The following is an 18,575-nucleotide window of genomic DNA, read 5'->3' on the forward strand; positions in this document are numbered from 1 at the left end:
TCGCAATTCTGACATATTTTCTCAGAATTGTGAGATATAAACTCACAATTGTTAGATATAAAGTCCAAATCTAAGGAAAAAAAAGACAGACTTTTTTTTTAACCTCAGAATATCTCACAATTCCCACTTTATAACACGCAATTGCAACTTTATATCATGCCATTCTGACTTTATATCTCCCAATTGCATATTATAAAGTCAGAATTGCGAGATATAAACATGCAATTCTGAGGAAAAAAAGTCAGAATTGTGAGATTAAAAAGTTGCAATAACCTTTTTTATTTTTCACTCTGTGGCGGAAACAAGCTTCCATACATATTAGCTTTTTTTTGGTCACTCAAAAGTTTCTGAAGAACAGAAAAAAACAAAAGAGCGCCACTTTCTGATCACACACTTGAAAACACACTTGAAAAGAATCATAATACACTTGGTGTACTTGTTTAATCCTAATGCCATATAAATTCATAAATATCTGCATCAATATACAGTACATTTCATCCTAGATTACACTCCATCATAGTCCAAAAACAAGTCGTATGCTTTGGGGAAACTGATTACAGTTTACAATCATTAGTCTAAAACAGATAATAAACTTGGGTTGTGGGATTACTTTCATGAATTTGAGATTGACTGGATATATTAAGACACCCACATGTGATTAAACATCATATTACATGCTCAAATAAATGAAAACAAACTTGAACTTAAGATGGCATGATGCTCTATTAAATGAATCATGAACACATTTGTCCATTGCTTATACTTCGCTTCAGTGTTAGGGTTAGAGTAGTTTGGGTTAGAATAGTTTGGGTTAGAGTATTGCGACACACTTCCATCCCTCAGGACCGGAAGAAGGCAGAGCCCAGCTCGCTCTTGGGAGGGGAAATCTGCTTGGTTCGTAAAGATGTCTGGGTAAGAGAAAGAACAGAAGCAGTGAGTATTCAGTGTGCATTAGCTATTAAAGATCTAGAAAATGCCGCTCACCTCTAGAAACTGTTTGAGTCTGGTTACCGAGCCCATCTGGCCAGTGCTGGTGACTGCTTCAATCCTGAGGGAATAAAAAGGTTTAGTTTAAAGCAACACTAGAGAATGTCTAATAAGGCGAGAAGTTTCACTCTCAGTAAACTTCCGGCTTCGGAACTGGTTGCAGTTCCACTCTGGCTCCACATGAGGGCGCTCACAGGACGAGTGCAGTTCCACTCTGGCTCCACATGAGGGCGCTCACAGGACGAGTGCAGGATGAATGGAGGTCTATGGCGCTATACACCCATCAAATCCACTTTTCTCAGGATATAATTTTTTGTCTAGTAATTTGAATGTTGTATTCGAAAGGAGATGCAAAGAAATTACACATTGCTGGGTGTTAGATTTTTTAGAGTCACTTATTTGCTTTAAAAAGTCTTTTAAAGTGTCAATGACGTCATACACATCGTACGACCAGAGATACTGCTTTACGGCAATCCTTCAGTCACTCTGGTGCGTTCGCGCTCTGCACTTTCTTTTCTCTCGAGGCATCGACAACACAGCTGACACAGGTAAACACACGTGCTAGAAGAGTTTTTGTTTTGTTTGTTTCTGGTCCCGCTTCGGATGCCACGATGCCATCAAGCGGTATCTCTGGTTGTAATCAGTCCTTTACTGACCAATCAGCGTTCATTAGCAGAATGCTAGCGTGTTATGGGCAACAACAACTCAACCTGTAAGAAATCGAAAGGACATAAGTACTCGTTCATTCAACTTTCGACCTATAACCCATGTTAAACTTGCAAAACCTAGAATCAAATTTAGCCGTCTAGCCCCATAGACTCCCATTCATTCTGCACTCATGGCGATCGCCCCCAGTGGAGCTCTGGTGGAACTACAACCAAAACTCGGTACAATAGGACTTAATAGGGAGTGGGCAGGCTCTCCGTAGACGGGCTCTGGCAACACTAAAGCACTTTTCCGCTGCGGTCCCCCTACAGGTTGGAAGTGGAATTGTCCATTACCGCTGTCGTAAATAATTTATCCTAGCGCCCAGCACCTGATAGGTTCATTTTTGGATGAATGATATATAAAGGATAAGGGTGTATTATGCATCTAGAAGGCAATAAAACAACACATTCAAAGTATAATATGGAAATGTCTAAAAAGACGGGTATAAATACCTTGGGAAATATTCCTCGATAATAAGCAATATCACTTTCCAGAACTGGCCGCGATATTGTTTCATTAGGGCATTTCCACAGACCTAAAGAGATGCACATGCCAACAAATATTGAGTGTGAACAATAATAAAAAACATTTAGTTTGCAATAGGAAGACAAATGTACCTCCAGGAAGTCGAAGAGAATGGTCGCTGTGATGTCAGCGATCGGCTCCATGTTGAGAATCTGGGCCAGCCAGCGCCAGCCGTGATTTAACCCATGAGGATGAGGCTGTCAGAGGAGACACGCTTATATTAGAGATTCAGATTCACACATATGAGTCGCATCCAGAATCATTCTCTGTGTCCACCCTATAAAGCATATTCATATTTCTAAAGCCTCTAAATGATCAGAACTTTAATGATAAACCAGTCGTCTGACTGATAGATTAGACTTTTTTTAAGCAAATAAATGTATTTATTATAATTGTACAAACGCTTACTGGACTGAAGCAACTTAGGTTTAATTTATTATCCATACACGATTTTTTAGAAAAATCAAGTATCTAATATGATCATCAGGCTTTTGAGGAAAGTTTATTAGTTCATCATTGTATTGCATTGCATTATAAGTTTTAATCCTACAGAGCTTTGATCATTAAACTAAACATTTAAATATATACTTACTAAGACATATTATTGGCAGATATGTGTATATGCATTTTACATAAGTATCTGCTATACTGTTATAAAAATATCATTGATTTACATTACAAGCATTGTATTTCATCTTACATTTTGCCGATATATATATATTTATAAGTGCAAAATTGCATTTTTTGCTCAGTTTTGGCCTTAGTTTTTTTCCTCTTCTCACTATATCATAATAGACAAGCCATAAAAGCCTGATGTATCGAATATGATACTCAACAAAAAATACATATGCAGACATTTTAAAAAATATTTGTCTAAAAGGTTTAATAAACTTCCATTTGAAAAAGGATTTTTTTTCTGACTATCATTTCATAACTCAAGCTTTAAAGGGTTAATGCATGTAAATGAGCATCACTAACCCCTTGTTTGCCGGTGTACGGCCATCTCATCTGGATTATTGCCGCATAGAGACGAATCATTCCTGACATTCTCTTCAGGAAGCTGTCCTGCCCTTCCACTTTGGAGTCATCCACACGGTATCCCAGAATCCTGATGGGCAAGGTACATTCATAATGCTTTACACCTCAAGAAATATTAAGATTTAGATATTATATATACAATTTCCATCCAGTTGGACACAGTTTTAACATAAACAAACTGTAAACCTGAATATGATGCATATTTGTCAGTCATACAAAAATGAAACCGGTCATATTTCTGTAATAGTTTCAATTGATTTAATCTAACACATTTTAACTAAATTAATATATTGCTTGTTCCACAGCTAGCAAGTTAATATTTTTTAAGTGAATAAATTTAATTGGGTTACACTTTATTTTTAAGGTTTCATTGTTACAGTGTAATTATACATTTATGTACTGAGCAACATTGAGTAACTACATGTATTTAATAGGGGTAGGATTAGGGTGTGTTTTGAGTAATATTAATAAACTACATGTACTTACTGTAGGGTTAGGGTAGGTTAGGATTTGGTTGAGGGTCAGTTGCATGCAATTATGCATAATTTACTGTTATTACTATGATAAGTACATGTAACAACATATGCATCGACACTGTAAAATAATGTGTTACCTTTAATTGTTTTCCACAATGACCTGATTTATGCTGATTATGAGCAATACAAATAAATGCGTTTTGAAAACACGATTATTTAAAAAAAATCAAATGCAAGGAGTTAATAATACAGTATGCCATGACATTTGTGAGTGTTAAATGTTTCTTACTCGTTTCGTTTCATGTTCAGAAAAATATGCATCATTAGTTTGTTGAAACTGTGTGATCCAAATGGAAAAATCAACAAAGACATTTGTTTTCCTCTCCAACCCCCCTTTTTTTTTTTTCTTCACCAAAAGGGCCATTTGTGATTCCTGAAAGCTCAGAGGTGCCGACGGTGATCAAGATCTGCTAATTATCACAGCTTTGAACATTAGTGAAAGCTGTAATCTGCTGATTGGTCGGTTTGAATGTCTTTAAAACACCAGGTGTAAACGGGTACGTGTCTCCCTCGTCTACTTGTGATTCGAGACAAAAACGCATCTGAATACCAGGTGTAAACGGCCTAGACATTGCTCTCAAGGGTCAGGACATTCACTAAAAGCTGGTCAAGCATTTCAAATTTCTTTTTACCCATAAGCAAAGAACGAAACAGAACTTTGCCATGATTATATCGGGGTTTTAGGGTTGCCAACTTCAGAAAAGGAAAAAACAGGACAATCGTGGTTCTTTATAGGAAAATAAGGGACACTCAAACTATTATATGTGTATCACATACATTTCAGTGTCTAAAGTTCAGTATGTGTATAAAAGGTTCTCAGACATAAACATATTTGCTCTGTGTACCTATTTATGTATAATTTAGTTCTAAAAAGAATCATACAAAAAAATGTCACATTACACACAAACCATTGTTCAAAATAATAGCATTTATCTGAAATGGAAAGCTTTTTTAACATTAGACACTACAGTTCAAAAGTTTGAAGTCAGTATTTTAAAGTTGTTTTTATTTTTGGAAAGAAATGAAAGAAAGTAATGGCCTACTTTTATTCAGCAAGGATGCATTAAATGAATCAGCGGGACAGTAATACATTTTTAATGTAAGAAAAGCTTTCTATTTCAGATAAATCTCTTTTGAACTTTCTATTCATCAAAGAATCCTGAAAAAAGTTGAAAGTTTCTTGAGCAGCAAAATCACATCAGCTTATTATTCCCTCAGATCAAACTGATTTGTCCCAAAAGAATGATTCATTCTCAGTGTGTTATTGGTACGGTCTAATGCATGTGATTGGATGATGACTGGTGTCGTGATCATTCTCAAGTGTAGTGTTGCTGTTGTATCAGTCAGTGGTTAGATCAGTGTATCAGTCAGTAAACGTGACTAGCGGGGTCACGTACGGGACAAATCAATTAGGCCCAATATACGGGACGTCCTGGCTAATGCGGGACAGCTGGCGACCCTAGGGTCTTTAGTCATTCGGCAACCCGGCAGCCTGAACCACTGTAGTGAAACCACCCTTACAATATGCAACTCAAATACAGAAATCAAAGTTTAAGATTTGGCTGTCTTCATACAGGAACCGTTCTTGTATTTTAAAGGAACACTCCACTGTTTTTTCACATTAAACTATGTTATTCCCTTAACTAAGACGAGTTGATACATACTTCTCTCGTCTCAGTGCGTGCACTCAATCGCTCTAGCACGCGGCGACACTTTGATAGCACTTAGCTTAGCCCAGTTCATTCATTAGGATCCAAACAGAGATGAAGCTAGAAGCGGGTAAAAAGGATAACTTTTATCCTTTTAGTGCACTTGGGAGCACTTCGACTCGGCGCAGTAATATCATCACTCCTGAAAAATCCTCTCCCCCTCACTAGAACCAATGTGACTTTTTACTGCGCCGAGTCGAAGTGCTCCCAGTGCTATTCTGCCATACATTATAGTTATCCTTTTCACCCGCTTAGAAAAGCGGCACATTTTAATTTGTGTCACCATACTTGGTCGTGTAACTACTCGTGTAACTGTATTTAAATATGGAAAACGTGGAGGTGTTTGGTCGCTTCTAGCTTCATCTCTGTTTGGATCCTAATGAATGAACTGGGCTAAGCTAAGTGCTATCAAAGTGTCGCCGCGCGCTAGAGCGATTGAGTGCACGCACTGAGACGAGAGAGGTATGTATCAACTCGTCTTAGTTAAGGGAATAACATAGTTTAATGTGAAAAAACGGTGGAGTGTTCCTTCGAAGGAAAAAAAAGGAGTGCATGATGCATGGACAAACACCTAAACACCAGTGCAGATGCAAAAACACATTCTGTGTGAACGGCCCCTTAATTTTATTGTAAAACGTTTCTAGCCACAAGTTTCTCTCGTCTCGTTCAGTAGATCCTGGTGATCCAGCAATATTCTTACCTCTGGTAATCCTCCACAGACGTGCCACGCTCCATCGGGGGGTAGTGTGGCACCGCATACGGGCACTTCTTGTGGAGGTGGGCGAGTATAAGGTCTCCAATTTTAGGATGCATTTCCATTATTCCTGACGCCACAGCGGCGATGGGGAACGCTGCCGAATGATTAGACGCCACCTCCTCTTCTCCTTGTTTCTGCAAATGCATTATTAAAATCAGCTTTATTTGCCTTCAAAAATCGATTCGTTTTGTGTAAAATCCTTCCTTACCACAAACTTTTCTGCCAGTCTATAACTGACAAACTCCAGACCCTGCGGATGCTGCGACGTCGACACACTCTTTCCAGCCGACGTCACCGGACGTCCCGACAACAGCTTATCGATCTTCTCAAAGGCCTCTTTCAGCGGGGAACCTACAAACCATGTTTAAAGAAAATAAACAGGCGTACTTGTGGAAAATATTCAGTGGAAACAACAAACAAATGGTTTTGGTTTTCCTTTAGAACATTCGTCAACCAATCAGATCCAAGCATTCAAAAGCCCAGTAGAATAATTAACGCTTAACATTCTCCATTGGCACATGACTGCGTATTTTAACGTGGATAAGCTACAGTAGGTAAACACATCAGCTGTGTGAATGCTAGAGCTGCGATCTCTCGATTTATCGATTTTCAGGAAGATGAACCAATATCGATTCTTTACTATTTCCACAGCTTTGACCGAATTTTCCGGCTTTCACCGTTATACGGTAGGGGGCGCTATGACATCTTCTGAAAGAGTACCGAAGCTACAAACAGGCAAAAAAGCAGCAGAAACAAGCGATAAAAGCATTGTTTGTGCATATTGTAGCCTTTTAAATAAACAAGATTTTTGGTTTAAAATGTTGCTTTTTTTTTTATTAAACTTACTCACATTCAAGTGTTGATAAAAAAAAATATGCATGAAGCTAGAATAAGATGAGTTTGTTTAAAAGCAGAGCCTTATTTCTTTTGATATATTGCACGTTCAGATATTCACACAACAAAATATTCTGGGGGACATTACATTTTTTGTGAAAATGATCAAAAACGCTGGTGGTTGCAGGGAACTTTTTTTATTTTAATGCTGGCAGTGAAAGAGTTCAATCTCAAAATATCAATATTTATAGTATATAATGTAGTATATAACTTAGTATAGTATAATGTTTTCAGTTGATGCATGAACAAAACTTCACTAAATTTAATTTGTATTGCACCTTCCATCCAGTAGAAACATATTATAAAATTGAAAAGAGAAATACGGCCTTAATGTTTGTATACAACTCAGTGTTGATTATTAAGTCAATTTGATTAATAAATAAACATTATTTTCAGCTAAATGAGAACGTTTGGTTTTGGTGTTTCAGTAACGAACGAATGATTTGTGTGTGTCACTGCTCACCTGAGCTGTTAGCGATCTGGCTCACAGGTGTGGTTGCAGCCTTTTGGAGCTCCATTTTTAATTTCTTCATCTGCACACATTCATAATATAAAACCCAGAAGGGGAAGATGGTTATTCAGTACAGCAGCATACAGACAGTATCCACTGAAATGCTCCTGTGAGCTGCCGGGCGTCTGACCTGCGTGTCTCTGGCTTTGCTGAGGTCTTCAGAAGCCTGAGCGCACTGGTTGGCCGAATCCTGCAGCGCGTTGTACCATTTTAAAGTGCTGTCATCGGCTCCAGTCTGCAAACCTGCAGAGGAGATGAGAAACAAGACACATTTATTTGTAAAGTACTTTCCACAATACACACTCAAAATAGATTTACAGAAAGTCATACTGTTATGTTAAAAGCATAAATCATATAGCAAGTTCCACGGCTGGGTCGTATATAATGATGGTATAAATTAACCTCTGGCTATAAATCTAGCCATATTGTATTTATTATTTTGTCTAGTATATATATATATATATATAAGTGCCACAGTTTTGCGGGCACACGCCTCAGCATTTGAATGCCATTAAAGGAGGTAGCATCTGTCATTTTCTTTTGCAGATCAAGTTTGATTAAACATTACGAGGTCTAAAAATGTGAAAAAATGAAACGGTCACGGATGAATCATTCATATCTATAACGTACAAAATAGATAAGTGTACATTTCATTTCATGTTCACTTAAAGAAATAAAAATATTAGTCGGTTTTGTTCAAAATGAGAATAAGCTGTTCTCCAAAAATATGAATGAAAAATATGGTCATTTGTCCTAAAGTGAATATAACCGGAAGCCTGATGCGAGTTTAACATTTTAAAAGTTAATTAGCAGTTATTTAAGCAACGATGTTGAGTGATATAGGATATGGCTTATATTTCAATTCGTAACATTTCGATATAGAGACCAAACAAATTTCAGACAGAATTGCTGCATTGTGGTCCATCCTAAAATTACTCATATGGTGATTTAGAGAGGCATTTAAAAAATTTCAGGTTATGCATGCTTTTAAAAGTTGGCATTAAATGAAAATTAATACTATTTTCTAAATGCAAATTGTATTTTTTACGTGCCTATGTTTAATATTTTTTAAATAGTTTTTAATCAAAATGTCATAAATGGACCTTCTGGTGCGCTTAAACTCCGCCCACGCAAGCTCACACTCAGCCCCGCCTCCACTTTTGAGTGCCACACCCACTTTTCAACATCCAATAATTTTTCGATAATGCATTGCACTCGGATGACATCAAAATCCGGAAGAAAAGATTGTGACTTTAAATTAAATTCTGTCTACATTTTCTGACACTAATGTTGACCCAAACGTGTATTTTTTCCATACGTTTTCCAAGAGTTTATAGTGACTTGAAGCTGACAAGCTCAAGCAAAAGAGCACCATTACATTACACTTTTTTCACTATATTTCAAGTCTTCTGAATCTGAAGTCACTGCAGCTCTCCAATCAAATGTTGGTGCAGGTTAGACGCCAATAGCATCATTCCTTCTAAAGTGTTGTCAAACCTGCGTCCACTGCATTCAAAGGAGCAGCATGAACATTCTTTAAACATCTGTAACACTTTTAATTCATGTTAGTTAACTTAAAACATTAACTATAAGACCTTATTGTAAAGCTTGACCAAAACATCTACTGTGCTCCACAGAAGAAAGAAAACCACAGGTTAGGAATGACGTGAGCATGAACTTTCATTTCATTTTTGCCTGAACTTTCACTCGCATGTTCACCTTCTCTTTTGGTTTTCTCTATAGTGGACCGTGCTGCATTTTTCTTTTGCTCCTCTTGCTGGGCTTTCAGCTCAGCCTGCCTCTTCTTCTGCTCCTCCTCTTGCTCCTGTTCTCTCTTCTTCCTCTCAGCAGCCTGTGTCACCTCTTCCTGCAGGTCTCGGACCAATGACCTCATTTCCTGTAGCGCTCGCTCCGCCACAGTCAAATCCTCCACGCTCAGAAACTGACCCTGAGAACAGTTTACATGTTACACTGATGCATTTAGCAGACACTTTTATCCAAAGCGACTGGAATTGCATGCATATTAGTGGCAGTGTTGGGGGAAACTCATTACAAGTAACTTGAGTAACGTAATCAGATTACTTTTTCAAGTTACTAGTAAAGTAACGCATCACTTTTTCAATTTACAACAAAATATACAAGTTACTTTTTCAAATAAGTAAGGCAAGTTACTTTTTCACATTTATTGACTGACAGCTCTCCTGTCAACATGTTGAGAGAAATAAAGTGAGGTGTTGTGTGTGTGTGTGTGTGTGTGTGTTATTTTAGTTCTAGACTGTAAACATGCATTTACTCATCTCACTTGCACGAAAACATTCAGTATTCCTCAAAATGAATAAAATCTCACAATTTTATGCAAAACTTTTATAATTAACTATATTAAATTACACAAATAAACTTTATGTATTTAATCTCACTTTATTAACCAATGTCTTTGCTGCTGATCTTCAATGATCTAATTCAACCATACTAATAAGCAAAAATGACTTTAGATTAGATTTAGAAATAAGAGTGTTGAACTTCCTTCTCCTGTCTCCTATTGTTCTTTAATCCAGAATGGCTGAAGGGTGTGTTTGAGCGGCGCCCTGTCCTGTACAGGAGTAAATATGCACTTCCCTCAGCCTGAGGCTTATTCATTTCACTTTCATTTCGGTGTAAAAGGGCCTTAACATTTGCCAAAAATATAACTTTTTTTGTTGTTATTAAAAAACAAACAAGCAAGCCCAGCCCAGGTGAGAAAAAGTAACGCAAAAGTAATGTAACGCAGAACGCAGGTCAATATATTGTGTTTTTTATTAATTCGGTGCTATTATGCGCAGCTGAGTGAACAACACAAGTTTACTGTGTGTGTGTGTGTGTGTGTGTCGCATAAAGTTACTTTACTTCCTGAACAAGTGCGCACCGGAGTCCGTGTTGCTTTCACGAGGCACGGTTCGAGTGCAACCGAACTCAGACCACCTCCTCCAGGTAGTCTCGGGTTCGGTACCCCAGTGCGCACCCGGGTCCGCATGACAGCATTCACATTACTGATTTTTCATGTGAACCGTGCCACTTTCCGAACTAAACTGCCAGTGTGAAAGCACCCAATTAGTTTCTTTTTTTGGGAGTAACGCAATATTGTAATACATTACTTTTAAAAAGTAAGTTTCCCCAACACTGATTAGCGGTGCATGTCGACTCACGTCTGCGGAGGCCGGCACGACCTCTGACACCTGCGAGCAGAGCTGGTTGCCACGGGTGATGTAGGGGGCGTGGTCAAGGGCGGAGTCTGTGGATGGGCGTGGCTGTAAGAGCTGGTTGAGCTGTAGCACTTCCTCCTGTATTGCATTAATGGCTCTGTGCCGCTCTCTTCCCTCCACCTGCCGCTGGCGCTCGAGCTCCACCTCACGCAGACGCTGCTGCTCCATCTCACGCAGACGCAGGTTCAGGATCTGCAACACAAAAAACAAGGTTTTTACCCGACAAAGGTCTAATATTCCAGGTATTGCTATTTACTAGGGGTGTAACAATATATCGTATTACAATAAATCGCAAAACAAAAATGCAACAATATGTATCATGGATAGTGACAATATGCATGTATAGTTCACCCAAAATAAAATTACTGTGTGTGAAAAAATTGTAGTTTTCAGAGATTTAGTGCCAGTACTACATTAAACTGCTATATATAATGTTGAATATAATGTATAATAATGCAATGGGGGAATATTTGTGGCTCTTGATAATGCCAAATGTCTGATGTTGCCAGTAAAAAGTGGTCTATATTATTTTAAATATATCTACTGAGTGAGAGAGTTCAAGCATATTCGTCTAAAATAATTCTGTATTTTCAGCTTCAGAATCATGAATATTGTTATTCTGGTGTCTCTATTGTCCTGTGCATTGGGTTATCAGCTCCAAGTCTAAGCCTATTCATTTACACACCCAATGTAATACCAAATTTAGAATTTAAATCAACTAAATTTTTTGTTAACCTTTTACCTAATGTCTTGGAGTATCGCAATAATATCGTATTGTGAGTTCAGTATCGTGATATGTATCGAATCGTGACATGAGGGTATCGTTACCCCCTAATCTTTACACTTGTCTTTATTTATCATATAAACAAAGCTTTTTTTCCTCTTAAAACCTGCAGTCAAACCTGACTGATGCAAAATGTAACAGAGATTACATCCAAAAATGAAACGGACATATAGTAAAACATAAGGGGTCAATGCTGCTGGGACAACTATGATATGTTGATTATACTACCCTATATATTATAGCTGCTGTTTCTAAATTCAGTATAATCTCGATCAACATGTTTGTGCACTGTAAAAAAAAAAACATTCCACCTAATTCAACTTGTGTTGCTGCATTATATGTTTAAGTATAATCAAACTGGTTGTACAACTCATTTTTTAAATCTTGTCTAGTGGAATATCTTATAGGCCTGGTTTCACAGATAAGGCTTAGATTAAGCCAGGATTAGGTCTTAGTTCAATAAGGACATTGAAGTAGCTTTTATAAACATGCATTAGAAAAAAACATTACTGGTGTGCTTTGAGACAAAACAATGGCACTGATATATTTTAAGATAAGTCAGTGCAAGTTGCTTTCAGTTAAAAGAGCTCAATTATGCATATTATTCTGGGACTAGGCTTAAACCTTGTCTGTGAAACCAGGGGTTAATGTTTTAAAATTGAAATGTATGAAATCATTTTGTTGAAGTATATGTTGCTATGACTTAATGATCATATAATTTTAAACTACTAGTTGCACATTTCTGCTTTTTAACTGGTTTAATCATACTTTTTAAAGTCTAAATTATTTTCTGTGGTAATGGACACTTTATGTTACAGATGCTCTTGATAGAGCTTAGCTAACTGAATCGGGAAGATTTCTGTAAAATCAAATCCTCATAATCTTACTTTCATTCTGTGTCTGTGTTCCTCTCGCAGCTTCTCTTGCCGGCCGATACTCTCCTGCGTCCTTCAAACACAAAACACCAATTAAAACTAACTCTGTACAGGATTCAAACACATTGACTCTAAATAAGAATGAATGCATCAGTAGCCGCGTTTCCATTACCCTTCAAATTGCACAAATTGCGAATTGAAAATACGCCCAATGGAAACACGTAAATTTCGCAAAAACTCCCATTTAATCGCAAAAATGTTTTTACGCTCACATGAGGAGGTTTTTTAGGCAATTCGAAAAAGGAACATTTCGCAAAACTGCAATGGAAATGCGCATTTACAGTCATCTGACGTTGACTGGACAGAAGATGAGACAGAGTTCTGTATTAAATTCATAAAAGACAAAAGTATTACAGGAATACTGGATTCTAAACCAAATGCCACAATCAAGAACTTGAGGCAGATATGAGGGAGAAACACCCAGAAACTCCTCATATTAGCCGTACACAGTATAAGGGTCTTTCCTTGCCATTAATGCTTGGATACACACCTACGTCTGCATCCATTAATAATAATGGCTAGTGCGTGGCTGGGATATATATAAACCTAACAACATCCATTCCATGATTTTTGGAATGATTTATCGAGAGGAAAAAATTATGTTTTAGTCGCATAACTGGAAATGGAAACGCCATTTTTTATCGACATTTAGAAAAGAAAAAAAATCGCAAAAGTTTTGTGCAAATCTGTAATGGAAACGCGCCCAGTGTGAGTGACAGATCAGGGGTCACATACTCTTTCTCCATCATATCTCTCATACTCTGGTGATCCTGTCTCTGTTTGAGCTCCATGAACTCCTCGAAGCGCTTGAGCTGCTCAGACTCCCGGTTGGCGACTGTGGCCACCAGCCGCTCCTGTTGCTCCTGTCTGAGGCTCAGCTCCATCTGTGAGAGAAAACACACACACACACACACCACCATCAGAGACTGTGTCCCAAATCACCCCCTCATTCACTATTCCCTACATTATCAAGAAATCCAATCAGTGACTGTATTTTTTAAGACAGCTGAAAAAGTTGTTATGTCCAGGTTTTATAGAGCTGTGATAAAGCGTCCTGAATTTCTCAATAGTAACTAAGTCTGCACGCTTCTTGAACAGCACTTATTGTATTATTCATGCTCTTAACTCTTCTGGTATTTATGCATCAGTATTTCATTCTTTGTAACGCTTGGGTTATATAGTATGTATGTTTTTTGTCTTTATAATTGTGGATGAGCTCACCAAGAAAAATCCCAGACAACTTATTTGTTATAAATGGCAATAAATAATAATTACTCCAGTCATTTAGTCCACTTGAAGGAGTGAATGAAAACGAGTGAGTGAATTCGGACACTGAGTGTGTGTCGCTTTTGCATAGTTTGTGCTTGCTGTTTAATAATCATTTGAAACTTTGCAAACTGGCAGATCCAGTAGAAATGAAAAGATTTATCTTGAACTCTGTCATGGAAACTATGTATAAATCTCAATTAATTAAAGAAATTAATAATCAATTTAAAATTAATTATAGCAGTTTGTAAATTGGATGGATGATTCAGATGCGGCGCCATCTTCTGGCGAGGCGCGGGAAATAATTCGGCGCGACCCATTATGGGTATTCTCTAGCTCTTGAGCGTAAATCGGTTGTACACTCGTTTTTGCGGTGCATTGTGGGATTGAATGAGTGCACCCGATAACATCCACTATTGTTTCGGACACCACTACAAATGGCTGTTCCCTCAAATAGTGCCTTATTTAAGGGTATAGTTCACTTTAAAAGTGAAAATTCTGTCATCATATACTCACTCTCAAGTTGTTTCAGACCTGTGTGAGTTTCTTTCTTCTTCTGAACACAAAGGAAGATATTTTGAAGAATGTCGGTAACCATAAATACTTTGGAAGTCAAAGGGGACCATAAACTGTCTGGTTACCGACATTCTTCAAAATATCTTCCTTTGTGTTCAACAGAAGACAGAAACTAATACAGGTCTGAAACAACTTGAGGGTGAGCAAATGATGACAAAATTTTTAAGTGAACTGTTCCTTTAAGACAATAAAGAGCAATTTCAGACACAACCAGTGTCTGGTCTGTTATTCATACATATACACTGCCGTTCAAAAGATTGGGGTCGGTAATATTTTTTAATGTTTTGAATGAAAGAAGTGTCTTATGCTCACCAAGGCTGCATTTCTACAGTAATGTTGTGATTTTGTGAAATAGTGCAGAGAGAGTGTGTGTTGTACCTTAGCTCTGGCCTTGTGTTTCTGCTCACACATGCGGATGCAGCCGGCCATCTGTGTGGCTCTGGGTGACAGGACGGAGATCGACAGGGTTGAGCTGACACTCGCTTCAGGACTGACAACAGGAGCCTCCTTGATTTCCTCCCCTTTCTGACATGAGCAATAAACACAAGCAGGAACAATCAGCATTGCAGTGCTACAATCTCATGAGTCCCAATATGACCAGCAACAGCACACAATATTCTTAAACTCAAGCATGAAACAGAACAATATATAGTTATAAGAATTATGTTACGCATTAAACTATTAATGTGTAACGGATTATCAAAAAAGAAAAAATAGAGGGTGGGGTCTTGTTACTATGCATCAGTTATTGGTTGGATGTTGAGATGTGGGCGTCGGCACGACTCTCACAGTGCATTCTGGGTATTCTCTAGCCATTGAGCATACATCGGTTGTACACTTGTTATTGTGGAGCATTGTGGGATTGAATGAGTGCATCCGATAACATCCACTATGGTTTCAGACACGACTACAAATGGCTGTACACTACATCATTATGCATCGCTTTCTGCCAGGACTTTTACGGGCTTTTCCCAAATCACGGAAGTGACGTCGACGTCCGGGTTAGCGGTAGCATTAGCCGTCAGGCAAGTGTTATTTAAATAAACTCCTGATGCACTTACAAACTTTCCAATGCCTCGTTTTATGAGTACAGAACCTATTTGTGCTACTGTAGAAGTTTGGTGTCATTCTGGGCATTATTAGTGGGGTAATTTACAAGATACAGCCTTGGATCCATTAGCGCCTGCACTAAACCATCCGGCTGATATCTCTAAATAAGCTCTAACTTTAATAATGTTCGACCAAGGGAAAAAAGGCTTCTGGGGGGTGTTTGGCTCGAGGTCATGGTGCAAAGGACCCTAGGTTGATTTTACTCCGAACCATCCCTTTAATCTAGTATTAGTTGCATTTAGTGCTCAATGAAATTTGGACCCCGGTTCTAGCTAATACTTTCCTGAGCGATTTGGGAATTTTTCTATTGCAAAGTCATGTTACACATTGATAAACATTTATTTATCAGGTTTGCATAAGTGATTTATCTTAAAGAGACAGTAACATGACTTTGCAATACAAACTTCCCAAATTGCTCCGGAAAGTATGTATTGCAAAGTCATGTTACTGTCTCTTTAAGATAAATCACTTATGCAAACCTGATAGATAAATGTAAAAGCAGGTCATGCATTTCGTGGCTTAATAAGCAAAGACGTCACCTTCTCCTCATCCTCCTCAGTGAAGATGGAGACCGGAGGTGGAGAGCTGGGGGATGAAACCTGTCTGGGGCTGATGGGAAGCGAACCGCAGGCGGCAGCATCTTCAGAAAGACCCGGACTCGTATCACGAACACACGAGGTCAGAGAGCAGGTCTTGAGCAGCGGTCGAGGACTCATCCTCTTCAGAATCTGTCCTGACAGAGGAGACAGACTGGACACCTCAATACAGCCGGCCAGAACATCCTGAAAAACAACGAAAATAAAGATCACAGGACAAAACGGAAATATAAGAGTCGCCCAATGAGACTTTAGTGATTGTTCGTAAACATTTATTTAACATTTAATTCCTTTATGAAATATTTCAAAAGGTTTTATTATACACTTTTCTCTTTAGTTGAGTCAGTATGGAAGCTTGTTTCCACCGTGGATTTTAAAATAAAGAAGCTTTTTCTTAGGGATGTCCCGATACCACTTTTTGCAGAACGAGTCCGATACCGATACTGTAATTTTTGGTACTCACCGATACCGATACCGTAACCGATCCCTGAATTTTCACTGCATTTGTAATTTTTAAATGTATTAGTAGATAAACCAAAAGATTATAAATCATATTAGTTGGCTTAATTTGTTCATCAAATATATATTTCCTTCAGTTATTTTCATGCTTAATTAAGCCTGCTAAAATGCATTGTATGAGCTTCTGTTAGCCTACTGTCACTGTTCATTCTATCGCTCTATCATATTTGATCTTTCATTTAATAGCACAGCACATATTTAGAGCTGCTTTAGCAGGGCTCAGTGCTGAGGATTGCCTCGTTTAATTTCTTTGCCATTGACATCCGACTGAACGAACTTTCCACTGATGTCTGTTTAAACTAAGGGATGTGCTCGACCAGCTCGCGCGTCTATGCCTCAGTTCACCTTGTCAAAGCACTCGCTGCCCCAGTTTCGTTTCGCAAAATGTAGGCTACGTGGTATCGGTGAATTTTTATGAGTACGAGTATTTGAGGACAGTATCGGCCTGATCCCCGATGCCAGTATTGGTATCGGGCCATCCCTACTTTTTCTCACAATTCCTTTTATTCTCAGAATGTTAGTTTAATATATCTTGTGATTTTTTTATTTTGCTAAAAATAAAAAAAATCTGAATTATGAGATAAAAATGAGCAAGTAACTTTTTATTTATTATTCCTGTGGCTGAAATAAGTTTCCATAAGCTAACGCTGAAATGTCAAACAAATGGGTAACACTTTGAAATAAGGTTTCATTAGTTACCATTAGAAATTAACAATAGTTCTACAGCATTTATTAATCTTAGTTTTAATTTAAACATTTACTAATACATTATTAAAACCAAAAGTTGGATTTGTTATCATTAGTTAATGCACTGTGAACTAACATGAACAAACAATGAACGGCTGGATTTGTATTAACTAATATTAACATATATTAATAAACATAGTAATAAATGTATTGCTCATTGTTAGTTCATGTTAGTTAATATATTAACTAATGTTAACAAATGAGACCTTATTGTAAAAAGCGTTACCAACAAATGTTATCGTTTATCATAAAATGGTATAATAGTGTAGCCTGGTTAAAACCAGACCATTCTCAGTAGAGCAAATCTAAATTTGCCAGAAGTTGTCTGGGTTTTCCCAGGCTAATAATAGTGTACAATGACGTACATTTCTTTACATTTTTTTATAAAGGTTTTTCATTCAAGTAAAGTACTTTAAAAAGCTACTACATATATGAAAAGAGCTTGATAAATTTTGTTTATTATTATTATGAAATCTAACATGTATTTTTTGGGCTCTAGCAGACTAAGAAGAACTATAAATTAGATCCTTTACAACAAGTTACTGTGGCTGTATCATGGTTCAGTGATAGTATCATATAACAATATCACGGTACAGTGATAGTATAACATAATAATAACATGGTATTCTCATACATATGATTACCATATTTATGCCATGGTATACTAAAGGTACTTAACAGAGTAACGTTACCAAGGCATACAAAAAATGTAAGCACCATGGTTAATTTTTGTTAGTATTAAATATGATTAAACCATCATAATGCTAAGATATGAGCTAAATAACACAATTCTGAAACTGTCAGCATGTTTAACGTTAACTTACCTCCCCTTTCTCCAGCCAGTCTGGGCTGTATTTGAGCTTCCCCTTCGGAGAGTTTTTCAGGGCCACTAAAGTTTCAAAGCGTAGATTTTCAGAAGGCATTTTTGGGACATTAGGGAGTGTTTACCCCTCACGGATTTACTTTACGTGAAGCTATAACTGAAAACACCGATATAGCCTGAACAAACCGCCGGTGACACTGCCACTTCCGCTTCCGCCTGCTGCTGATGACTACAAAATAAAAGTCTGGATGACTAATTAAATACATGTATCGATAATTATCATACAATACACATATAATACAGACGCGTAAACAG

The 18,575-nt window shown here is 37.6% G+C and overlaps 1 protein-coding gene across 1 annotated transcript; it reads right to left on the reverse strand.

Annotated features, from left to right (window-relative positions):
* Window positions 1-411: 411 nt before the first annotated feature.
* Window positions 412-18,493, reverse strand: gle1 (GLE1 RNA export mediator). Its single transcript, XM_084087009.1, has 16 exons — window positions 18,262-18,493; window positions 16,115-16,357; window positions 14,844-14,990; window positions 13,359-13,507; window positions 12,576-12,636; window positions 10,848-11,096; window positions 9,385-9,613; window positions 7,796-7,908; window positions 7,618-7,687; window positions 6,469-6,611; window positions 6,204-6,394; window positions 3,199-3,328; window positions 2,313-2,417; window positions 2,148-2,230; window positions 985-1,048; window positions 412-908 (listed from the first exon to the last, which is right to left on the reverse strand). The coding sequence occupies exons 1-16, from the start codon at window positions 18,358-18,360 to the stop codon at window positions 840-842; spliced, it is 2,145 nt and encodes a 714-aa protein (XP_083943135.1). The 5' UTR covers window positions 18,361-18,493; the 3' UTR covers window positions 412-839.
* Window positions 18,494-18,575: the final 82 nt, after the last annotated feature.

The sequence above is a fragment of the Abramis brama genome, assembly GCF_963993115.1.
Source record: "Abramis brama genome assembly, chromosome: 16".
NCBI classification, from domain to species: domain Eukaryota; kingdom Metazoa; phylum Chordata; class Actinopteri; order Cypriniformes; family Leuciscidae; genus Abramis; species Abramis brama.